Source organism: Delphinapterus leucas, chromosome 10 (genome assembly GCF_059928025.1).
Source record: "Delphinapterus leucas isolate spDelLeu-1000000601 "Yukka" chromosome 10, BTC_Dleu_Yukka2, whole genome shotgun sequence".
Classification (NCBI taxonomy): domain Eukaryota; kingdom Metazoa; phylum Chordata; class Mammalia; order Artiodactyla; family Monodontidae; genus Delphinapterus; species Delphinapterus leucas.
In genome coordinates this window covers 96,892,331-96,913,289 of record NC_143138.1, presented here as the reverse complement: position 1 = coordinate 96,913,289, position 20,959 = coordinate 96,892,331, and the positions used below count along the sequence as shown (strand labels likewise).

The following is a 20,959-nucleotide window of genomic DNA, read 5'->3' as shown; positions in this document are numbered from 1 at the left end:
AAGCAGGAATCACCTGATCAGCTCGAATTAGGTAATCTGCTTGCTTGACCCCTGCCATCCTCTATAGGCAAAGTAACCTTGCAATAACCAGTCTGCTCTTGGCCTAGCATAACGTCCTTGTTTCCACTCCCTTCTGCCTATAAAAGTCTGTCATTTTGTACAGCTCCTCAGAGCTCCTTCATATGCGCTAGATTGGATGCTGCCTAACTCACGAATCATTGAATAAAGCCAGTAAAATCTTTAACATTTATTCAGTTGAGTTTTGTTTTTAAACAATATTATGACACAACTCTCTAGGGCAAGAAAAAGACAACTTTTGTCTCTCACCGCTTCACGGTGGTGCCGAAATTCCCAGGCCTATCCTGGAATGCTCTCTCACCTAGAACCCTGCCTAGGCCCAGGATGGCAGCAGTGGTCTCTTCCCAGGATGTCTTGACAGAGAGCTGTAATTGTGGAAACCCTGTCCTTGGCTAACTGTATTCTAGCCACAAGATTAAAAGAGGGGTAAGAGGAATGTCAGGAGGAGATGTGCATTTAATAATTTTTAAAGCGCCTTGTCCACTTCTGAATCCTTACTTTGTTTTCCTGCCTTAATTCTTGGTCACTGTAAATTACTTCAAAAAATGATTTTAGAATAGAAAAAGAGCTAGGAGTCAGAGAAGACGTCTTTAACATTTCATATTACTTTGACACTTTTTAGGATTTTAATTTTGAAGCATGGCAAAGAGGCAGAAATGGCTTTGGGCCATAGACGAGCAGAATCACTTTAAAATGAAGATAGTTTTTTTTTGGCTTGAGATCTTCCCGTAAAACTACCTGAAGAATGAACACCTCTCCCAGTGCTGATTGGAACAGAAAGTATTTCTAATTCCCTATGAATGAAAATAGGAACAAAAGTATTCCAAAGCAAGGACATAACTTGAATTCAGAGCTGAATCCATTACATCAAGCTCCGGGGAAGGGGTAGGTGGGGAAGCCCTGAAGTTGACCTGATGATTGGGAAATACCAGTTAAATGCTTTTGTAACTTCATCACTGTCAACAGGAAGACACTGCTATCCAAGCCTCCCATTTGCCTGAGAGGCAGGAGCTTCTAAACCAAGAAAGGAAGAAACCAAGCGGATTATTTACGAGCTCCTTCCCTCTTGCTGCTTGAAGCCGCTGTGCAATTAGCCTGTTTGTTACCGCGCCGGGGCAAGGCTGGGCGAGTTTACACCGCTCGGCGGGGGTCGGCAAGGCCGGCCTCCCGCGCCTCCTAGCGGACCTGTGGGGTGGTGCAGCCCGTGCCACCCGCTGCAGGAAAGCGGGCCACCGGCCGGCAGCGCCGCGCCCTGACGCCGTCTGCGCGCACAGCCTCGGCAGCGCTCTTCGCTCGCCTCCAGTCCCTATCCAGCGACCAGTCAGGCTGCGGGCGAGGGGATTCCAGCCCAGGATCCAGAGTCCGAGCCCTCAGCATCCTATCACACTGGGTACCGGCAGCAGCCACCTCAACCTGGGCCGGGAGCGCAAGCGGCTTTGGAGCTGTCAGCGGCGGTGCAACTTCCCCAGGGAGCCAACTTTAGGTTCGCCTAACGACTCGGTGCAGGTAGCTGGGTCCTGCGCACGGGTGGACGGAATGGCTGGGGCTGGTGGGGCCCCTGGGACGCGGGGTGGAGGTGGTGGGGTGCTTTGCGATTCTGGTTCCTGGAGGCGCCGCCTCGCCCGGCTGTCGGGGGCCAAGACACGTGTCGAGTTCCCGAACTTTCCAGGATGCTGGGCTGGGGAGGAAAACCGCGAGAGGTGTCTAGGCCAGAGCGGTACTGGGAACAGCGTTTGGGCGTCCTGGGTAGTATTGAGCCAGGAGTGCCTCCAGGATGGACCACTGGACTGGGTTCCAAAGAAGCAACTGTTGTGGAAGTTCAGGGGTGGCTGGCTAGGCATTTTAGAAATGGGGGGGTTGAAGGGGGCTGGTCCTGAGCTGGGTTTCCCAGGCAGGTGGCTATTTGGGGGGTCTCCGGAGGGAGCAACTGGAGTAGGGTTTACTAGGAGAGGTGGCTGTGCTGTGGGTTCTGGGGTGTGGGTAGCTAGTTGGGGGAATCCCTAGGGGAGGTGGCTGGCTTAGAAGTCCCAGTTCCGGAGGAAACTGATTTTAACCCTCCGTCTTCGTCTCCTTCATTGGAAGCGACTTTCTCAAGGAACTGCGGTTCCGGCATTCCCGCTCATTTCGTGTCTCAGAGGGAGGTACCTGAAACGGGGATTTCTAGGGCGGCGGCTGAGCAACCCCAGGGCCGGCGGTTGTGACCCTAGTCCTAGATGATTTGGGGTTCCTGGGAAGGGGACAGCTGAGCCGCACAGGCGTCGGCAGAGAAGCGTGCGTTTTCTCACGGCCCTTGGGGTTTGTTTCAGAGGCCCATCCGTCAGATCGCTCCGCGGAGTCTCAGGGAGTGGAACCCAGGAGCCCCCAGGCACGTCCGGGCTGCGCGTCGGGCCCCGCCCCGCGCGCCACGCCTTAAAGGGCTCGAAGGCCTGGGGCGCACGGCGGCGGCCACCGTCATGGAGGGTGCGCTTGCCGCCAACTGGAGCGCCGAGGCGGTCAACGGGAGCGCGGCGCCCCCGGGGGCCGAGGGCAACCTCACCGCTGGGCCGCCACAGCGCAACGAGGCCCTGGCGCGGGTGGAGGTGGCTGTGCTGTGCCTCATCCTCTTCCTGGCGCTGAGCGGCAACGCGTGCGTGCTGCTGGCGCTGCGCACCACGCGCCGCAAGCACTCGCGTCTCTTCTTCTTCATGAAGCACCTGAGTATAGCCGACCTGGTGGTGGCGGTGTTCCAGGTGCTGCCGCAGCTGCTGTGGGACATCACCTTCCGCTTCTACGGACCCGACCTGCTATGCCGCCTCGTCAAGTACCTGCAGGTGGTGGGCATGTTCGCCTCCACCTACCTCCTGCTGCTCATGTCGCTCGACCGCTGCCTGGCCATCTGCCAGCCGCTGCGCGTGCTGCGCCGCCGCACCGACCGTCTGGCCGTGCTCGCCACATGGCTGGGCTGCCTAGTGGCCAGCGCGCCGCAGGTGCACATCTTCTCGATGCGCGAGGTGGCCGATGGCGTCTTCGACTGCTGGGCCGTCTTCATCCAGCCCTGGGGGCCCAAGGCCTACATCACGTGGATCACGCTTGCCGTCTACATCGTGCCCGTCATCGTGCTTGCCGCCTGCTACGGCCTCATCACCTTCAAGATCTGGCAGAATTTGCGGCTCAAGACGGCGGCGGCGGCGGCCGAGGCGGCCGCGGGACCCGAGGGCGCGGCGGCGGACTGCGCGGGGCGCGGGGCTTTGGCCCGCGTCAGCAGCGTCAAGCTCATCTCCAAGGCCAAGATCCGCACGGTCAAAATGACCTTCATCGTCGTGCTGGCCTTCGTCGTGTGCTGGACGCCATTCTTTTTCGTGCAGATGTGGAGCGTCTGGGACGCCGAGGCGCCCAAGGAAGGTAGCGCTGGCGGGAAAGCGGGAGGAGGGCGCGCGGCGGGGCGGGGCCGTGGTCCTGCTGCATCTGAACGTCCAGGGGCCGTTCTGTTCTGGGGGCCTCATGGGGGGATTTGAGTCATGGCCCCGTCATCCGCTGGCCTAGTGATTTGGGGCGTAACTTCCCTGAGCCTTGACTTCCCTTTCTGTAAAATAGCAAAAATGAAAAAAGTACTAGCTCTCCCCAGCAGCAGGGGAATGAAATGAGAAAATGCACGGAAAATCCCTAGCACAGTCTTTGGGCTACATATTTGGTTCACTATTATGGACCAGGAAACTGAGGTTCCAGTGACTGGCCTTTTCCACCTGCTTAGCGGAGCGGGGGAGCCGAGTTTCCAACCCAGGCCCAAGCTCAAGCTCCTGCCACGTAAAGTTCACTTTACGTTGAGCTTCCACTTTAAGTTCAAGTCAGCCTGAGCCCGAGGTCTGGTTTGGATCAGAGCAGCGGGAGGTGGGCGATTGGATTCCTCCCCAGCAAGTGCTGAGAAGCTGCGGGGCGGGGCGCCGTCAGGGTGCGGAGACTAGTCCTGAGCCCGTCGCCCAGTGGAGACGGCGAGCTGTGCCGCGCGGAGGTGAGTACCGCGGGGACGGCGGGCAGGCGCGGGGCTGGCGGTGCTCAGGAACAGAGATGGCGCTTCTCCTGGGGTGGGGGGCGGGGACGGGCAGGGAAGGGAAAGGGGACGCAGACTTTCCCATTTGACCGGGGAGGCCGGGGGATTTCGGGAGGCGGCGAACGCCCTCTCCAGATTGAAGGACTGGGAGGTCAGGGCTGAGGGTGGCCGGGAGACCGGGAGGAGAAGGTAGCATGGAAGGCTTTGTGGGGAGGGATCTTGGGGGAGCAGAGCGCCTCGGGTCCGACTTGTAGCCGTCGCTTTGCGGCTGGGACCCCCAGGCAGCTCCCGCCTTCAGCCTTCACCACGGACAATTCAGGTAGCTCATTAGCAAAGAATAGGAGGGATGATCAGTGGTGGTGAATGACTTACACCTTTTGGTTTGAGGGTAAGCACATAACACTGCGCTGGGATGCCCGCGGCTCAAATGCTTGTAAGGAAAGACCCGAGGGGTTTGCTTTCACCCCTTCTGCCCTTGAGATAGCGCAAATGTCCCGTTTCTGGATAGAATCACTATTGCTAACAGTAGTCTCCAACACAGCCATTCCGTGGAAGCTGAAATCTTCCTTCATGCAGTTGGATAACTTTGCTTTGCTCTCTTCCCCAAACCACAGACTCCTTGCTTGCCCCAGCCGTCCCAATTAGCCCAGTGTTTGCCTTAGTGGCCAGAGCAGTTATCATTCAGCATTTATTGAGCACCTGGGGTATGCCCGGCTGGGTGGTTTGCAGGTGAGGATTGCTGTGAAGACTCAGCAAAGCCAGCCTGGCTTCATGGTGCTGCCCCTGGGAACACCTTGCAGAAGGGGTTCGGCGGTCCAAAGAGGGGAAGGCACTGGCTCCAGATCACACAGCAAATGGGAGGCAGACTAGAACTGGGGTTTCCTGCCCCCACCTCATCCCTGCAGCACCAGGCTTCTTTTGAAGGGCACATGACTAGGGAGTTGGGTTGGGCAAAAGCCAGTAGTGGGTGTTTCTAGACAAGGCATCAGGCCATACCTGTTTCCTGGGTGGGATCTGAAGAGCTACTTGACCCAGGTCTTGAGGAGCTCAGACACCAGCCCTTAAGGAAGTGAGACCCTTAGAGCGGCTATTGGGGAGACTTGGCATCTAGGCCTCCCTCCAACCTTTACTCACTGAAGGGTCTTCTTCCCTCTCCTTGCGCTCATCCATTCTGCAGCTGGTCTGCTTCTCTCTCTGCCATCCCCTCGCCTCTCCTGTTCATTTTCTCCCTGGTGACTTTTCTCCTCCCTCCCCCCTCCCTTCGGCCATGACTGCACCTGTGCTCCTCCTCACTTTCCTCCCTAGAGAATGAGTATGTGGTCAACGCAGATCATGGTCACTCAGTAAAGTTTAGATCTTTTCTACACTTGAAAAGCTTATCGAACAATTCATTTTCCTGTCTTAAAAACAAGATACAGGAAGAGAGAGCGAGAGGGAGTTCCCAGCTAAAGTGGGGCCAGAGGCATTTTGGGTACATGTGGCCACCTGAGGATTTCAGGGGGGGTGGTTGGGGGTGGGAGGGGAGACGTGCAGCGGAGACGGGCTTCTACTCGGGCTCCAGGAGCCTCAGGTCCTGTTTCTCTTTGCTCCTTTCCTGGTTCAGGGGAAAGGGTGGTGGCACGTGAAACAACCAGGTCTTCCGGGTCCCCCTTGGCATTCTGCCTTGGCTGCTCTGAGGAGAGCACAAACGCAGACGACAGGAGAGTCCTGATGCCGCTGCTGCCAGCACTCCCTCCCTGAGTGCTGTCAGGAGCGGGCTCCCGGCTCACCGACCACAGAGGACTTGGGCACCTGCCGCTGGCCTGGTCAAGTTGCGCCTCGGCCTCAGGGCTGCAGGGTCCGGGGATGTGGGCTGAGCCAGAAGCACGCCTTGTGCCCACTTGGCCTTAACCTGGATAATTACGAGTAGCAGGCTGGGATCAGAACAATTGCGTTTACAGTCACTTCGGAGACGTGACTCAGTCTCGAGGCTCTGGGCAAGTAGTAAGGAAGGAACAAGACAGGGACATTCGAGCTACTTGAGCTTTTGATCAGCAAAGTGGAATTGATGCACAGCCCTCACTTTCCTGTCCAGGAGGAAGGGAATTTACCGGAACACAAACTCTCTAGATCAGGGCCCCTGGCTCTGCTCATCTCCTGGCGAGTGGAAATCCAGGGAGCCCTTGTGAACAGCGAGACATTCTTCCCAGCAGCCCGGGGGCAGGCAGCCTCAGGGACGCAGGAGTGGGGCCTCGTTCCTGCTGTCAGCTTCATCACGAAAGCCTCTGGGCCAGCGAGCCGCTCCTTAACCCCTGACCATGGGTCGGGGCCGACAGGGCGGCTGGAGAAGTCACACGTGTCTTGGCAGCTGGCCTCGTGGCCACCACAGGACTCCAGGTCCCTCCTTCCTTAGGGTTCCCTCCCCCGCAATTCCCTCGAAATCCAGCGCGCTTTTCCCATCTCTCCCCTTGAACACCTTCAGTCACACCAAGTTCTGACTTTGTGGGTTTAGAGCTCACCTTGTTCCAAAAATAATTTGAGGGGGGCCCAAAGATTCGGGTGCCACAGCAAGATAAAATGGACGTGAGGAAGCTGGGAAGAACGGGGGAAAGGGTTAGAGAAATGGTAATACAATAATAGCAATTATGAAGTCTCCGTCCGGGGCAGGGGGTGAGCTGCACGTGGGGCTTCCTTTCGTAAGAGCCAAAGCAAAGAGGAGAACTCTCAATTTCAGTATTTGCATTGTTCAGAGAGAAAAGCAGGGAGAGGAGAAAAAAGCAAGGGGAGGGTTGTGGTAATGTAATGAGCCCCCCTCCCCACACCCCGTTTCAGAGCAGCCACATGCTGGTAGGGCCCTGCTTTGGTGTGACTGGTGACGCTGCAGAAGGAGGGCTGGGACCAGACACCCCTGGCAGGTTTGGACAAGCCCCGGATGGAACTTTCAGGATCGAATTGCACAGCCAAAGATTTGGCACTGGCCTTTTCCCTTGAACTCGGTGGAACTTGCTTTGCTGCTGGTCCCAAGGAGTCTGACCCCGGAGTGGTTCTCAGGGAGGAGATGAAGATGGATGATGGATCCATTTGGTGGAGACCGCGGGTGGGCGCTGTAGGTTCCCAGGTCCCCGTGCAAGGAAAGAGCAGGTGTTGGAGCCACGTGACTGGCCTGTGTTTGGAGCCCGCCCTCCCACTTTCTCCTGTGTGTCCTCGAGCAGGTGGTCTCCCTTCTCTGAGCTTCAGCTTCTTCCTCCTCTCTTACAATGAGGATAGCAAGTCTATTCGTGGGGCTGATACGAGGGTGACATGGTGTGACCCGTGGCACCTGGGGGGGCCACGTGGTCAATGTCACTCTTCTCTCCTCCCCCCATTCTAGTTGTTAAATGTTTTGTTTGCCTTCGTGGGATTGACTTTGCGAATCTCGGCAGGGATTTGAGCTGGAGGAACTAGACGTTTTTCTCTTGAGAGCCTGGGTGGAGGGGCCTGGGGTGGTAGCAGAGTCTGCTGGACGGTAGGTGGTGTGTCCGGGGAGGTTTAGTATGTGGAGAAGCTCGTGAAAGCCAGAGAGCTGGACTGTGAGCCTTGTCACAGCGGGGGCACCACCTGTCCTGTTCACTGGTGTGTGCCCAGTGCCCAGCACAAGGCGGGCCACCTGTCCGAGCTCAAGCGGTGCTTGTTGAACAAATGTGTAGGGTATGGGAAGAGGAAGGTGCACGTTACGGGGCTGGGGTGGGTGTACAGAGCTGGACTCAAGAGAAATGAAAGCTCTCTAGGCAGCGCTCTGGCCGTAGGGTTGGCTACTTGGTGAAGAAGTGAGCACCCCAGCACTGGGAGCAATCAAGCTTCTGCCCGGGAAGGTACCAGGAGGAAGGTTGAAATGCACAGGAGGCCTAGTTTTAAGTGTTTCCCCTGTCTGTGAAACGAGCTTGCCAGCACCTCCCGGTTTTTGTGGAACTGTGGCCCCTCCAGTGTGGCTGCCCGCCCACCCTGCCTTTCCAAGGACACTATGCCCGAGGTGTGGGTGGACCACATACCTTGGAGCGGCCTGCTGGTCAGGCGACCCGACGATAGGGCGGAGAGCAGAGCCCAAGTCCACTGTGTGGGCTGCTTTGTGCATAACTCCAGGGGGTTCCATTTAAGGAACCTGAGAATGAGAATGGTCTGTGAGAATGGTATTCCTAGGAGCTGTGCACTGCGCAACCTGAACAATTGGGCAAGGCAGCTTCATCCAGTTCTGACTCTCGTGAAGCTTTCCCTGTTGCCCCCACCTGAGGGTCTCCTTCCTCCTCCAGTGCGTTCATTCTATAAGCAGTGATTCAGCGCCTCCCAAGGGTCCTGTCCACACAACCTCTGCCTCAATTTGTCCTCCTATGAGGAGGGTTGGCAAGGACCCCTCCCCAGTCCCTCCCCTGCCCTCCTGTGGCCAGCAGCTGGCACACGCATAGACGTGGGACAGTGAGGCCAAGGTTGGTCTCTGGGAGGGACGCCCCCAGCTTCTGCCGGGATGGTTCTGTCCCCGGGTGTGGCCAGATGGAGCAGCAGCCGTCCCCCTGGTTGGCTGACTGGAACTGTCTGGGGCTGTTTGCTGGGGTTAAGAATAGGGTTTAGGTTGTGGGCCGGGTGGAGTGTGCTGGTGGCACAGGGCCTGGCATGTAGGAAGTGCTCAATCAATGCTTTAAAAACAGAGAAATTTCAAGATGTTTCAGCGTCCTGGGGTCAGTGCATGCAGCTGAGGGAATGCAGGTTGTCGTGAGCTCAGGAGCAGTTTCACTGAGGGGCTGCAGTCTTTGTTGAGTGATGGCAAGCCCGGGGATACTGGGAACAAGGGCATTGTTAAGAGGTCAAGAGAAGTTAAGGTCTTGCCTGGAGGAGACAGTAGGAGGCAAGGTGGGGAGGTTCTAGCTCTGGGTTTGGAAACCCAAGGGGACCCTTGCATGAGGGACGGGCGGGAAGGAGGTGTGACCAGGCGGTCTTTCGTGTCCCAGCCCCTGATTCCTGGTTCCGGTGATCCTGATTCCTGGCCACTGAGGGGCACCCTCTGCCAGCACCTTCCTCCTTACTCTACTGGGAGCTGGCACCTCCCACCCTTTGCCAGATGCTGCAGTACCACGGGCCTCTGCCCTCCACGGCCCATGCCTCACACTCTAATGGTCACTCCTACTCATTTCTCTTTCTTTCTCTTTCTCTCTGCCTGACCTTGATATCTGACTGTGAACTTGATTTCCCAGAGGGAATTGCATTTGAGTCCAGTCTTCTTGTTAGGGGCCCATCTCCCATGGTCAGGCAGGGAAATTGTCTTTTTGCTTTTCCAACATACTAGTGTCGGTGGCTGATTTATCAGGACTTCCTGTCTGCTAATTTCATGCTCACTTCAACTTAGTCCCTTATTGAACATTTCCCATTTTCCAGTTTCTGCTAGCAGCCAAGGACAGAGCCACAAATGAGACACAGTCCCCAACCACAGATGATTAACATGAATAATGACAGTATGAAGGGATGATGCTGTGAGAGAGGTATTCGTTTATCAAGTACTGTGAGTGCCCCCAGGAGGCATTTATTGATTCAGTCTCCCTGGGAAAAAATCAGGAGGATTTCAGAGAGGAAGCAACATTTGCAAAAGGTTTTGAAGGGTGAGTAGGAGCTGGCTGTGCAGAGAAGCAGATGCACATTCCCTGATGAGATCATTGAACAGTTACTTTATTTTCTTTCCCTGTATTGGAGGAATACTTGTCATGCTTCAGTGTGCACACAGATCACGTGGGGGAACTTGTTAAAGCGCAGATTCTGATTCAGTAGGTCTGGGTGAGGCCCATGAGTCTGTATTTTTAACAATTTCCCAGGTGATGCCTGTGCAGGGCCCCTGCAGCTGGCCTGTTGACTGCACATTGAGTAATGAGGCTTTAATGTATCATCTCTGTGACCAAAACATGTGGCTTGCCTTTACACGTGTGGCCCAAGTTGGCGGCACGGCCCTGTCATTCTCTGAAGGGTAGAGAAGGGCTGGTTGTTCACAGGAAGCCCCAGCTCTTCTGCTTCTAGGATGTGGTTATTCCTCAGGTCTTGCCCGGTGGGCCCCACATCTCCCCAGAGCAGTGACATCACAGAAGACCATTTAAAGCTCTGTAGCCCACGAATTTAGCTCTTCTTCCTGACCTTACACATGGTGAGATCACACATCTGTGACTTCTACAATTCCAGTGTGGTAAAATGGTGGTCTTTTCAAAGAAGGTGCCATGGAATACATGTTAGTATTCAATCCTTATGTAAGTGCACATTCAAAAAACATTTAAAAAAAAAAGCCTTCTGTACACCACAACTCCCAAATTCTCACGTAGCTCCTAAAGGAATAAGGGATTTAGATTCCTTGTGAGGGAGACCTGCTTCAGGATCTGGGCGGCGGGGAGGAGACCTTGAACCAAGTGATTGGTTTGTGGAGTGAGAGCCTCTTAGGAAGGTGGATGAGCTTGACCGGATTCAGATGAGAGGTGTCAGCTGAGCCACCAGTCTTTGAATTGTATGTGACACGTGTTCGTTGCCTCAGGAACGGCGCAGCCGGAGAGGCCGTGGCCAGGTGCCCCATCAGCTGTTCTGGGCTAATTTGAGCCCAGGGTGACGCGATGGTGACGGGCGGGGGCAGTGCCGGGAAATCCGAACAGGGGACTTCTTCTTGGGGCTTGAGTAAAGCCGGGTTGGTGGGTGGGTGACTGCTGGGGGCACCCTGTCCTCGCATGGCCCTCGGCTGTCCACCTCTCCCGTGAGTGAGGGCGCCAGGTGGAAGTTCAGCATGGTGTCTTTGTCCCAGGGGTAAAATGCCCAGCAGGGGACGTTTGCCGTTGGCGCGTGGCCATTCCCGCTCAGTCCTCTGCTTGGCACGTAGGAGCCCCCACTTGAAGATCACCCCTAGTCCCCAGCCGTGGGCCCCCCGCCCCTCCCCGAGTTCTGCAGCTCCCTGTTGACTGGAGGGCCTGTCTGTGCTTCTCTCTTTCTCACCTGAGTTTGTAAATCCCCTGAGGGCATGTCCCCAGGGCCAACTCGGTGGCTGGCACTGAGTGGAACACCGATCTCCTCATTTCCACCCCCCCCACCCCCTGCCCCATGCCCTAAGCTCAGGCCAGGCAGGTGTGAGGGCCGATCCCTGGCCCGGCGCCTCCCACTCGACCTTCCTTCTCTGCCAGGACCAGAGAGAGCTTTTAGCAGGCCCTCAGGGCTCAGTCCTGGGGGACAAGTGTTCCTTTTACCGAATGGAGTGGAAGAGACGGGTGAGAACCAGCTCTCCTGGTGGAGACCCTGAAATCCCGCTCTTGCACATGGTTGCAGCCCCCGTCCCTTTTGGGTTTTTCCAAAACGGACTATCTAGAGTTCCTTTGGGGTCATGTAATCCAATCCCAGGGCTCCGGGTTTTCATTTTGTTTTGTTTCATTTTTTTAAATTTTGAAGTCGGGGAGAAGAGGGTAAAGGACAGTTTCTTGAATCAACGTTAGATTAGGAGTCCCCAACCTTGGGCGATAAAAAGTTATACACAGTTGATCATATTTCGTATCTGTAAGTAATAATACGATAACTTGAACAAACACTTTGCCGTTTACAAAGCTCTTTCACACTTTTTTATTTTTTTCAATTTTCTCCACATCCTTGAGGGCGTCACCTCCGTTTCACAGATGAGGATATTAAAACTCAGACAGTAGATGTGGCTCAGAGAAATGAGTGGGTGGGAGGGGGGTTCACACCCCACGGGTTTGCGTCTGGATCCTCTGTGAGGGGCTCCCCAGTGGCCAGACCCCCGCAGGAGGTGCTGGCTGCTGACCACACCTCTCTCGGATGAGTCTGTCGATTCTGGTTTCCAGGGCCGCCTGCTATCCACACTGATGTCACCGTCGCTCTGCTTTATGGAAAATGTGGCTGGGGCCATTGTTGCCAGGAGCTTGGTAGCTCTTCAGAGCAGCTGGCACACAGGCACGGGGCGGACCTTGGTGCCCTGGTGTGCAGCAGGCACTGGACGTGGGCTGCCTGGGACAGGGTGTTACCTTCTGGCCCCAGGTGCAAGGTGGCCGAGCCAGGGTTTGTGGGAGGTCTGGGTACTTAAAAGTAAAGGCATCACCCACTTCTGCTTCTGGTGGTGTGGGGAGAAGTGAGTTCAGCTTACCCTGTGGGTCTGCCCCTCCCCTTTTTGAACCCTTTCCTTCTGCTTTTTAACATCTTCTCCTACAGGCATTTAGATCAAGGATTGGCTAACTTTTTCTGTAAAAGGCCAAACAGTACATATTTGAGGCTAGCAGGATATAAGGTCTCTGTAACAACTACTCAGCTTTGCCCTTGTAGCGCGAAAGCTGGCATTGACAATACATGAATGAATGGATGTGGCTGTGTTTCAGTAAAGCTTCATTTACAAAGACAAGCAGCAGGTGGGGTTTGGCCCGTGGGCTGTTTGCTGGCCCCTCGTCCAGACCAGGAGACATTTCTGCCAGGAAGGATGGTGATCTGATAGGAGGCAATGGGTTTCCCCTCCCGGATTTTAAAAGACCATTAGGGGACTTCCCTGGTGGCACAGCGGTTAAGAATCCGCCTGCCAATGCAGGGGACACAGGCTCGATCCCTGGTCTGGGAAGATCCCACATGCCACGAAACAACTAAGCCCGTGCGCCACAAGTACTGAGCCTATGCTCTAGAGCCCGCAACCCACAACTACTGAAGCCCGCGCGCCTAGAGCCCGTACTCCGCAACGAGAAGCCACCGCAATGAGAAGCCCCATGCACTGCAACGAAGAGTAGCCCCCGCTCGCCATGACTAGAGAAAGCCCGCGCGCAGCAACAAAGACCCAACGCAGCCAAAAATAAATGAATAAAATAAATTTATTTTAAAAAAAATAATATAAAAGACCATTACTGGGGAGTGGGCAGTGCTTAGCCTCCGAGGGCGCCTACATCTGTTTTAGGAAAAGAAAGTTGCTCTCTGACTCTGTCCTTGAAATCATGTGATGAGGGCAATTGCCCAGTCAGCCCATGTCGCTGCTTTGGGAGTGAGGGGATTTGCTCACTGGAACCAAGCTGACTAGTATGAATGCTGACCTAGCTTTAAAAGACACCCAACTTCATTACTTTCAGGTGGGAACACAGGGTGGCTTGTGTGTCCCTGGGGAAGGCAGTTTCCTTCTCCGAGCTTCACTTTCCTCATGTATAAAATGGAGGTGAGACCACTTTGAAAACTGTTCCGTTCTGTGCAAGCTTGAGCCGTGATTCCCATGCTTGACATTGCTGCATTGTCATATGCCCCCTTGGAAGCAGCATCATGAAATGCCAAGGACGACGCTTTCCATCCTTTGTTCTGTTCCTCTCCTTCTTCAATTCCAGGAAGCCTTTCTAGACACTGCAAAGGGCGATGTTATAGCCTAAACAAGATAAAGTAAGTGCAGAAAGTAGATGAGGTGCAGTTAGTCCTTGTGCTCAGAAACCGTCAGTGGCTCCCCAGTGCCTGTAGATTTAAGTTCATGCTCAGCCTGGATTCAAGGTCCTCCTCCTCAGCCTTGCTCTTTCCAGTTTCCTCTCCTGTGAACCCACCCCCGCCCCCAACTCTGGCAGCCCCTGAATGCTGTTGGACAGTCTCACCTTTGTACCTTTATTTCTGCAGCATCCTTCCTTTGAAATGTCCTCCATAGCCTGTGTTTTATTCCCAAATAGCTTGAAATTCCACTGCTGGGAACCCATGTCTTTGGTTGGTTAGGATATTGCCACATTTTTAAAAAGTCCAAATGTGCCCTTAGCATTTGGCAACTTGATACGAGCAGGTTCAGCTTAGAGGGTCATCCTTCCCCGAGAGCCAGGCCAGGCCGGTCATTCGTGTCTGTGGCCACCAGGTGGGGATAGAGGTGCTGGCCGTGGTCCCAACTCCTCCCATCCAGGCTGGCCACTTGGAGGTGGAAAAACTCGGGCGGGGCTGCTCAGGAATTCATTAACTGTTTACTTTTTTGTGGTTACTGTTTCTGTAGGTTGTTTATAAAAAATAGGATAAATAAGTTAAAAGATCCAAATGTCAAGAGTGAGACGAGCAACTTTCATGAATAGCTAAGATAATGCCTTGTAACTGTTCAGCGAGGTAAAACATGCTGCCTTTCTGTTCAAGTGAGAACTGCATCCCCGGCGCGTCCTTCTACCCATTTCACAGCTCTGTACGCCTGTGTTCTTCCCTTGTGTCTGGCACTTTACTTCTCAGTGCCTTTAAAAAAAACTTTTTTTTAATCTTTTTACCGCGCCGTGAGGCATGTGGGATCTTATCCCCCGACCGGGGCTCGAATCCGCGCCCCCTGCGCTGGAAGCACGGAGTCTTAACCACTGGACCACAAGGGAAGTCCCTCGATGCCTTTTTAAATTTTGACTTTTATGTGTTTATTTTGTCTCTTTCATTTTATATGTTTAATTATAACTTTGAGATATTTTTAGACTTTGTGATATTTCACCAGGTTTCTAAACTTAAATTTATCCTTTTTTGCACATGGAAATCAAATATTTTTTTCCATTCTCTTTCATAGAATTCAACAGCACTGGCTTCCCCCCACCCCACCCTTCACTTATCTTTACTATTTTAGTCTTAAGGATTAGATTTACTTTCTAATCCTTTGCTTTCTAAACATTTTCGTTTGCAGGACTTGTGGACTTTGCATGTTGTAGCTTTCTTTTGTTCCAGCAGGTGCACCAGGTAACTGGAGCAGACGATGTTCTCAAACTTGGGTGTGCGTCAGAATCCCCTGGAGGACTGTTTATAGCAGATCATTGAGCCTCACCCCCAGGAGTCTGATCCACTAGGTCTAGGGTGGGGCCTGAGAATTTACACTTCTGTCAAGTTCCCGGGTGAGCTGGGGACCCCACTTTGAGAACCACTGAATTCCTCTTAAACAATCACCCTCCCCCTTTGGTGCTTGGAGACGTGGCTGACAGACATCTCTGTGCTCTGTCTGCGTCCACGGTGGCATCTAGATCTTGCAACTCCAGTTGGCCTGTGAGAAATTCTTTCCTGGATTGAGCTCTTGAATTCTGGAGTTCTTCCTTGAAAACTTGTTGCAGAAAATATCGGACTAGTGGATTTTCCAAGCCTTCTTGCAGTTACCGTTACTCGTAAGGGTGTGGCCGTGAACAGCATTCTTGGGAACACCATTTTCCGTGTGGGTTTCTGGGGGGGTGCCTGTGTCCTCCTCTGCCGCTGGGAGTGTGTACATTTGTCAGATTAAGGCCATTGAAGGAAACCCAGCCCCCCCCCACCCCCTACTTGGAGGTACTTAGAATTAGGAATTTTTCTTCCTCCCTGAAGCTTAAATTTGTGACAAGCAATGTCTTGAAGTTGATTTCTGATCATTAATTTTACCTGAAATTCAGTAAGTCCTCAGTGTAATAGCTTCTGCACAGCGCCTCCCATAACTTTAGTGTCCCCTTCTCCTGCACAAGCCTTATTTGTCGGCTGAAGCAGTGCTCTTAGGCGTATCTTCACAGAAACGCTTTCAGTGTCCTCAGCTGTGAAGGCAGCACACGCTTTCTTGTCACTGCGCCTTTGCCCGTGCCGTTCCTTCTGCCCGAAGCGCCCTTCCTCCCTTCTCTGCCTGGGAACCTCCTAAGCATCCTTCAGGTAGCAGGTGCTCTTTCACCCTCGCAGTGTTCCCGGGAGATCTGGGGACTCTTGTTATCCCCGTTTAAAGGTTAGGCAACAGCATTTTCTTGGGGAGTTAAAGTATTTGTTGCTGGCGGAGCTAGAATACAAACTAGGTCCGGCAGCTTCTGCCTCTGAGCTCTTGGATACTCTGAGTGGGAGGCAGTCGATACTCGCGGGGTGAGTGACGAATGGACGGGCAGGCGGCCGTGCCGATGGAAGCCCGTGGTGGGTAACCTTTGCTTGGGAGAAAGGACAGGGAATGTTCCAGGGCTGGGCTAAGCTGGGGGAGGCGTGGGGGGTAGGCTGAGTGCACGCCCAGAGCATGGATATGGAAGGCAGGCAGACTTGGTCTCTTTAGTTCTCCGTCTTGTGACTGGCCTGTGGCCTCTGTTCTCAGGAGGTGATGCTTCATGCCCCAGCAGTGATGCCCTGTTCTCCTTTCTCCCCGCCCTCCCCACCCTGCAGCCTCGGCTTTCACCATTGCCATGCTGCTGGCCAGCCTCAACAGCTGCTGCAACCCCTGGATCTACATGCTCTTCACGGGCTGCCTCTTCCACGAGCTCGCGCAGCGCTTCCTCTGCTGCTCGCCCAGCTGCCTGAAGGGCCGCCGGCCCAGGGAGACAAGCGTCAGCAAAAAGAGCAACTCGTCAACCTTTGTCCTGAGCCCGGACAGCTCCAGCCAGAGGGGCTGCTCGCAGCCATCCACGGTGTGACCGGCAGGGCCAGGACCACCCCTCTTGGCTTGCATTGTACAACAGGGACAGTCTGGCCATTGGTGGTCGTGTACGTGTGTGTATAAGGTACCTTTCAGTTTGTGCCCCTCCGCACCTTGTGGGGGCTCGAGCGGGGTGGGGAAGTGGTCTCCATGGGGGAAGGTGATAGGGTGACTCAGCCATCAGCCGAGCCCCGGATCTACCCTGGACTCCCACGGGTACTCCTGCTGCCCTGACCCCACTGTTGCATCTGGCTGCTGGATGGGTTGTGGTTTTGTTTTGTTTTGTTTCCCCTGGACCTGTAATTTCACTCCAGTATCTTTTTACTCCTTTATCCTGGGGTCTTCTGAAAGGTAGTAAGTATAGGATTGGTGACCAGATGGGTGCGGAAGCCAAGTGTTCTGAGCTTGGGATGAGAAATGGGACCTCGATGGTGATGGTGCTGATATCCTCCTGGCCTCAGAGTGCTTCTGCCTTTGAGTGGACTGGTGCTAGCATCCTTGAGCACCAGCTTGTCAGATGGTGGCCCTAGAGCAGGAGATTCTCTTAGGAGACTGTCTGGCACAGGCAGCCAATTAAAACTTGGGTTAAAAACGTTTAAGAGGAAAAACATGCTTAAGAAGCTAATACTTTAGAAGCAGTTGGGAAAGAAAAGGAAATAAAAGACATCCAGATTGGAAAAGAAGTAAAACTCCTTACAGATTATGTGATTTTGTATATAGAAAATTCTAAGGAATTCATGCACACACATGCACACACATGCACACACAAACGCATTGGAACTAATACATGAATTCAAGGTTGTGGAATACAAGGTCAATACAAAAATCAAGTGTATTTCTTTACACTGGCAATGAACAGTATGAAAATGAAATTAAGAAATAATTTCATTTATAATAGTATCAGAAAGAAAAGGAATAAATTTAATGAAAGAAGTGCAGGACTTACATCCTGAAAACTACAAAATATTGTTGAAAGAAATAGAAGACTTAAATAAGTGGAAAGACATCCTGTGTTCATGGCTCAGAGACTTAAATATTGTTAAGATAACAGTACTCTCCAAGTTGATCTTATAGATTCAGTGTAATCCCTATCAAAATCCTCGCTGGCTTCTTTGCACAAATTGCTAAGATGATCCTAAAATTCACATGGAAATTGCACAAATAATAGAATAGCCAAATAAACCTTGAAAAACAGGGACAGAGTTGATGGATTCACCCTTCCTGGTTCAAAACTTATTACAAAGCTACAGTAATCAAAAGAATGTGATATAGACAAAAAGACAGATATATAGACCAATGTAATGGAATAGAGAGTTCAGATATAAACCCTTATGTTTATGGCCAATAGATTTTTGACAAGTGTGACAAGAGAATTAAATTGGGGAGATTGTCTTTTCGATAAATGGCGCCTGGACAGCTGGATATCCACATGTAAAAGAATGCAGTTGGACCTCTACCTCATACTATATAGAAAAATTAACTCAAAATGCATCAACCTAAATGTAAGAGCTAAAACTATAAAAGTCTTAGAAGACAACATAGGGCTAAATATTTGTGACCTTGGGTTAGGCCATGGTTTCTTAGATAATGACACCCAAAACAGAAGTCAAAGGAAGAATAGATAAATTGGACCTCATCAAAATGGGGCACAAAACTTTTGTGTTTCATAGGGCACTATCGAGAAAGTGATGACAGCTCATAGAATGGAAGAAAATATTTGGAAGCCATATACTTGTATCTAGAATACATCAAGAACTCTTACAATTTAAGAATGAAAAGCCAAATAACCCAGTTTAAAAAATGGGCAACATATTTGAATAAACAAGTGAATAGACATATTTTCGTATCTCTCCAAAGAAGAGATATAAGTGGCCCATAAGCACGTGAGAAGGTGCTCAGTATTATTACTCACGAGGGAAATGCGAATCAAAATCACAGTGAAATAGCACTGCACACCCACTAAGATGGCTCTAATCATGGGCAATGATAGGTGCTGGCGAGGATGGAGAGAAACTGGAGCTCTCCTCCATCGCTCGTGGGAAGGTACAATGGTGCGGCCAATTTGGAAAATAGTTTGGCAGTTCCTGAAAAAGTTAAACATAGAATTACCGTAGGAGCCAGAAATACTACTCCTAGGTATTTACTCAAGAGAAACGGAAGCATATATACACACAAAAGCTTGTCCACAAATGTTTATAGCAGTATAATTTATACTAGCCAAAAATGGAAATAACCCAAATACCTACCAACCGATGAATGGATAAATAAACGTAGTATATCTATGCAATGGCACATTATTGAACTATGGAAAGAAAGGAAGTACTGACACAGGCTCCAACATGGATGAACCTTGAAAACATCATGCTAAGTGAAAGAAGCCTTGCGAAAAGCCACATACTCCATGATTCTATTTATATGAAATGCCCGGAATAGGCAAAATTACCAAGACAAATTATACAACAGTGGTTGCCAGGGGCTGGAGGCTGGGGTGGGTGGGGCGTGACTGCTGAGCGCCATATGGGCTTTCTTTGTGGTGATGAAAATTTTCTTTGGTTAGTGATGTGCACGATTTTGAGAATACGCTAAAAGCCACTGAATTAAATACTTAAAATAATGTTGACGAGCTGAATTCAGAGGCAACCAGCTTGAAGGATGCATTTCTTGGAATCTCTTACCTCCCAGAACTTTTGTTTCTCACTGACTCACCGTTTCAGAAGAATCCATGGTTTTCTTACTCAGTTTTCCTGCGAGACATGGTGTTTCTGGTTTCAGCAAAAGTACCAGCAGTGATAATACCCGGTAAATGTGTCGTCAGATGTCCTCTCAGCCTTGAGGTACAACACGACCGTGTCCAAGAAACACCTTTAGTCGTTAAATACAGGCCGTTATAGAGCGGAGGTTTTCCGACTGGGACTGGCCAGCTCAGTGGCACTCTGGGGCACTTTTTTTATTTGCACATATATATTTTTGGACTCACTGTGACACAGCAAGAGCACTTCCCAAAGCCCCAGATCTCCACACACACTTTCCTCTTCTCCCTCCACACTGCATTGTATACACATGTGCACATACGCACACAGTAGAACGAGCTAGCAGGGTCTGGATGTTCAGGGAGAAGAGAGGCGTGCCCTGAAATGCCAGTGTTCGAAACCCCAGCATTTAGGACAAGATCTTCAGTATAACTGGAGACTGAGGACGATGTCATCTTTGAACCCGGAGGCAGTGCAGTGTTGCTGTGACGGGCGCTTAGTGTCAACACCAGCCAGTCCTGGCTCTTTGGGAAGCTAACAGGGTGCTGGTTTGGGGTTCCGTGCCCGCACCCAGGACACTGGGCACCCTGGGTGCAAGTGCAGCAGTGGTGGGGTCTGTTGGCATTTGAGCCTCTCTGCTCACCAGCCAGAGACGCCCCGTTCTCTGCTGTTCCCAGGGAAGTTGCCATCCTAGCAGCCGCCAGAGGCCACTGGGGATCAAGGAGACAGCCACTCAGTAGATTTTTTTGACCACGGGCACAACCTTGCTGAGAACCCAGGAGTTGCAAGGTTCTTGGGCACCAGAACCAACTGGGACACCTTCCTCATTCTCCCGTGAAAGCTCTGGTTGGGACCTTGGCTCTCATTACGGCAAAGGAGTCTTTTGTAGCCAGTCAGTGACATTTGATTCCAGCAGCGCCGCTGGCTACATGCCCGTCCACTCCCTGTCTCGTCCTGGAGAGTATTTTCACAATCGCTTGCTCCTTCCCCAACCGAAGTCTGGAAGGAGAGTAGGGGTCCAGGACGCTGCCTGGGGCTTGGTCGTTTCTGTCCTCCTCTGGACCCCACTCCTAAGGTCCTCCAGCCACCTTTGCCCACCGTTTCAGGCCTGTTTACAAACCTAACACATGACTGGAGGTGCCAATAAATTGGAGCGTGCAGATTTTCTTCTGGAATGTTTCATTGTTCTGATGTTGAAAAGTGAAATGCGAACAGTTGAGGACTCAGAGCCTTATTTCTTTAGGCCCTGAAAAAAAGTCTGTCACACCATTTGGTCTCCCTTGGGGGATGGGTCTATGGGTTATGACTGCAGGAAGCTGCCTTTTAAGAAGATCCTCGTTTCAAAGTGCTCGACCTTTTGTGTTTAATTGCGATGAAATGCCCCTAAATGCAAAATGTGAATTCCTCGATTTTGTTCTAGTTGGTGACTTTCTGTGGCACCTGCTGTCTGTGCTCACTGGTGAATGATGTGCCCGATAATGAGATGCCTGCTTCATTAGCTGCTTTATAGAAGGTGCACTTAATAAACATATTTTTTCCATAGATTGCTTTGCCTTCTTTCTTTAACCTGAGAACAGTGACCACATCTGGTAGCTTACAGACTTGAATTTCTTTGCCGGCTTCCCTTGAATCACCATAAATCTGTCTGATTATGACACAGGTGCATCTGAGCTGTGGCAGGTAGGGGGTGGGGGCAGGAGGGGACCTGGTCCCAATCTCTTGGGTCACAGGTACTCTGATTTATCAGAGTTCTGTCGGAAAATGCGCTAAGAGCCAGGAACA

General features: G+C 52.1%; 1 protein-coding gene across 1 annotated transcript; it reads left to right on the top strand.

Annotated features, from left to right (window-relative positions):
- The first annotated feature begins 215 nt into the window (after positions 1–215).
- OXTR (oxytocin receptor) lies at positions 216–20,848 on the top strand. Its single transcript, XM_089919585.1, has 3 exons — positions 216–1,584; positions 2,385–3,459; positions 16,178–20,848. The coding sequence occupies exons 2-3, from the start codon at positions 2,532–2,534 to the stop codon at positions 16,423–16,425; spliced, it is 1,176 nt and encodes a 391-aa protein (XP_089775711.1). The 5' UTR covers positions 216–1,584; positions 2,385–2,531; the 3' UTR covers positions 16,426–20,848.
- The last annotated feature ends 111 nt before the right edge of the window (positions 20,849–20,959 follow it).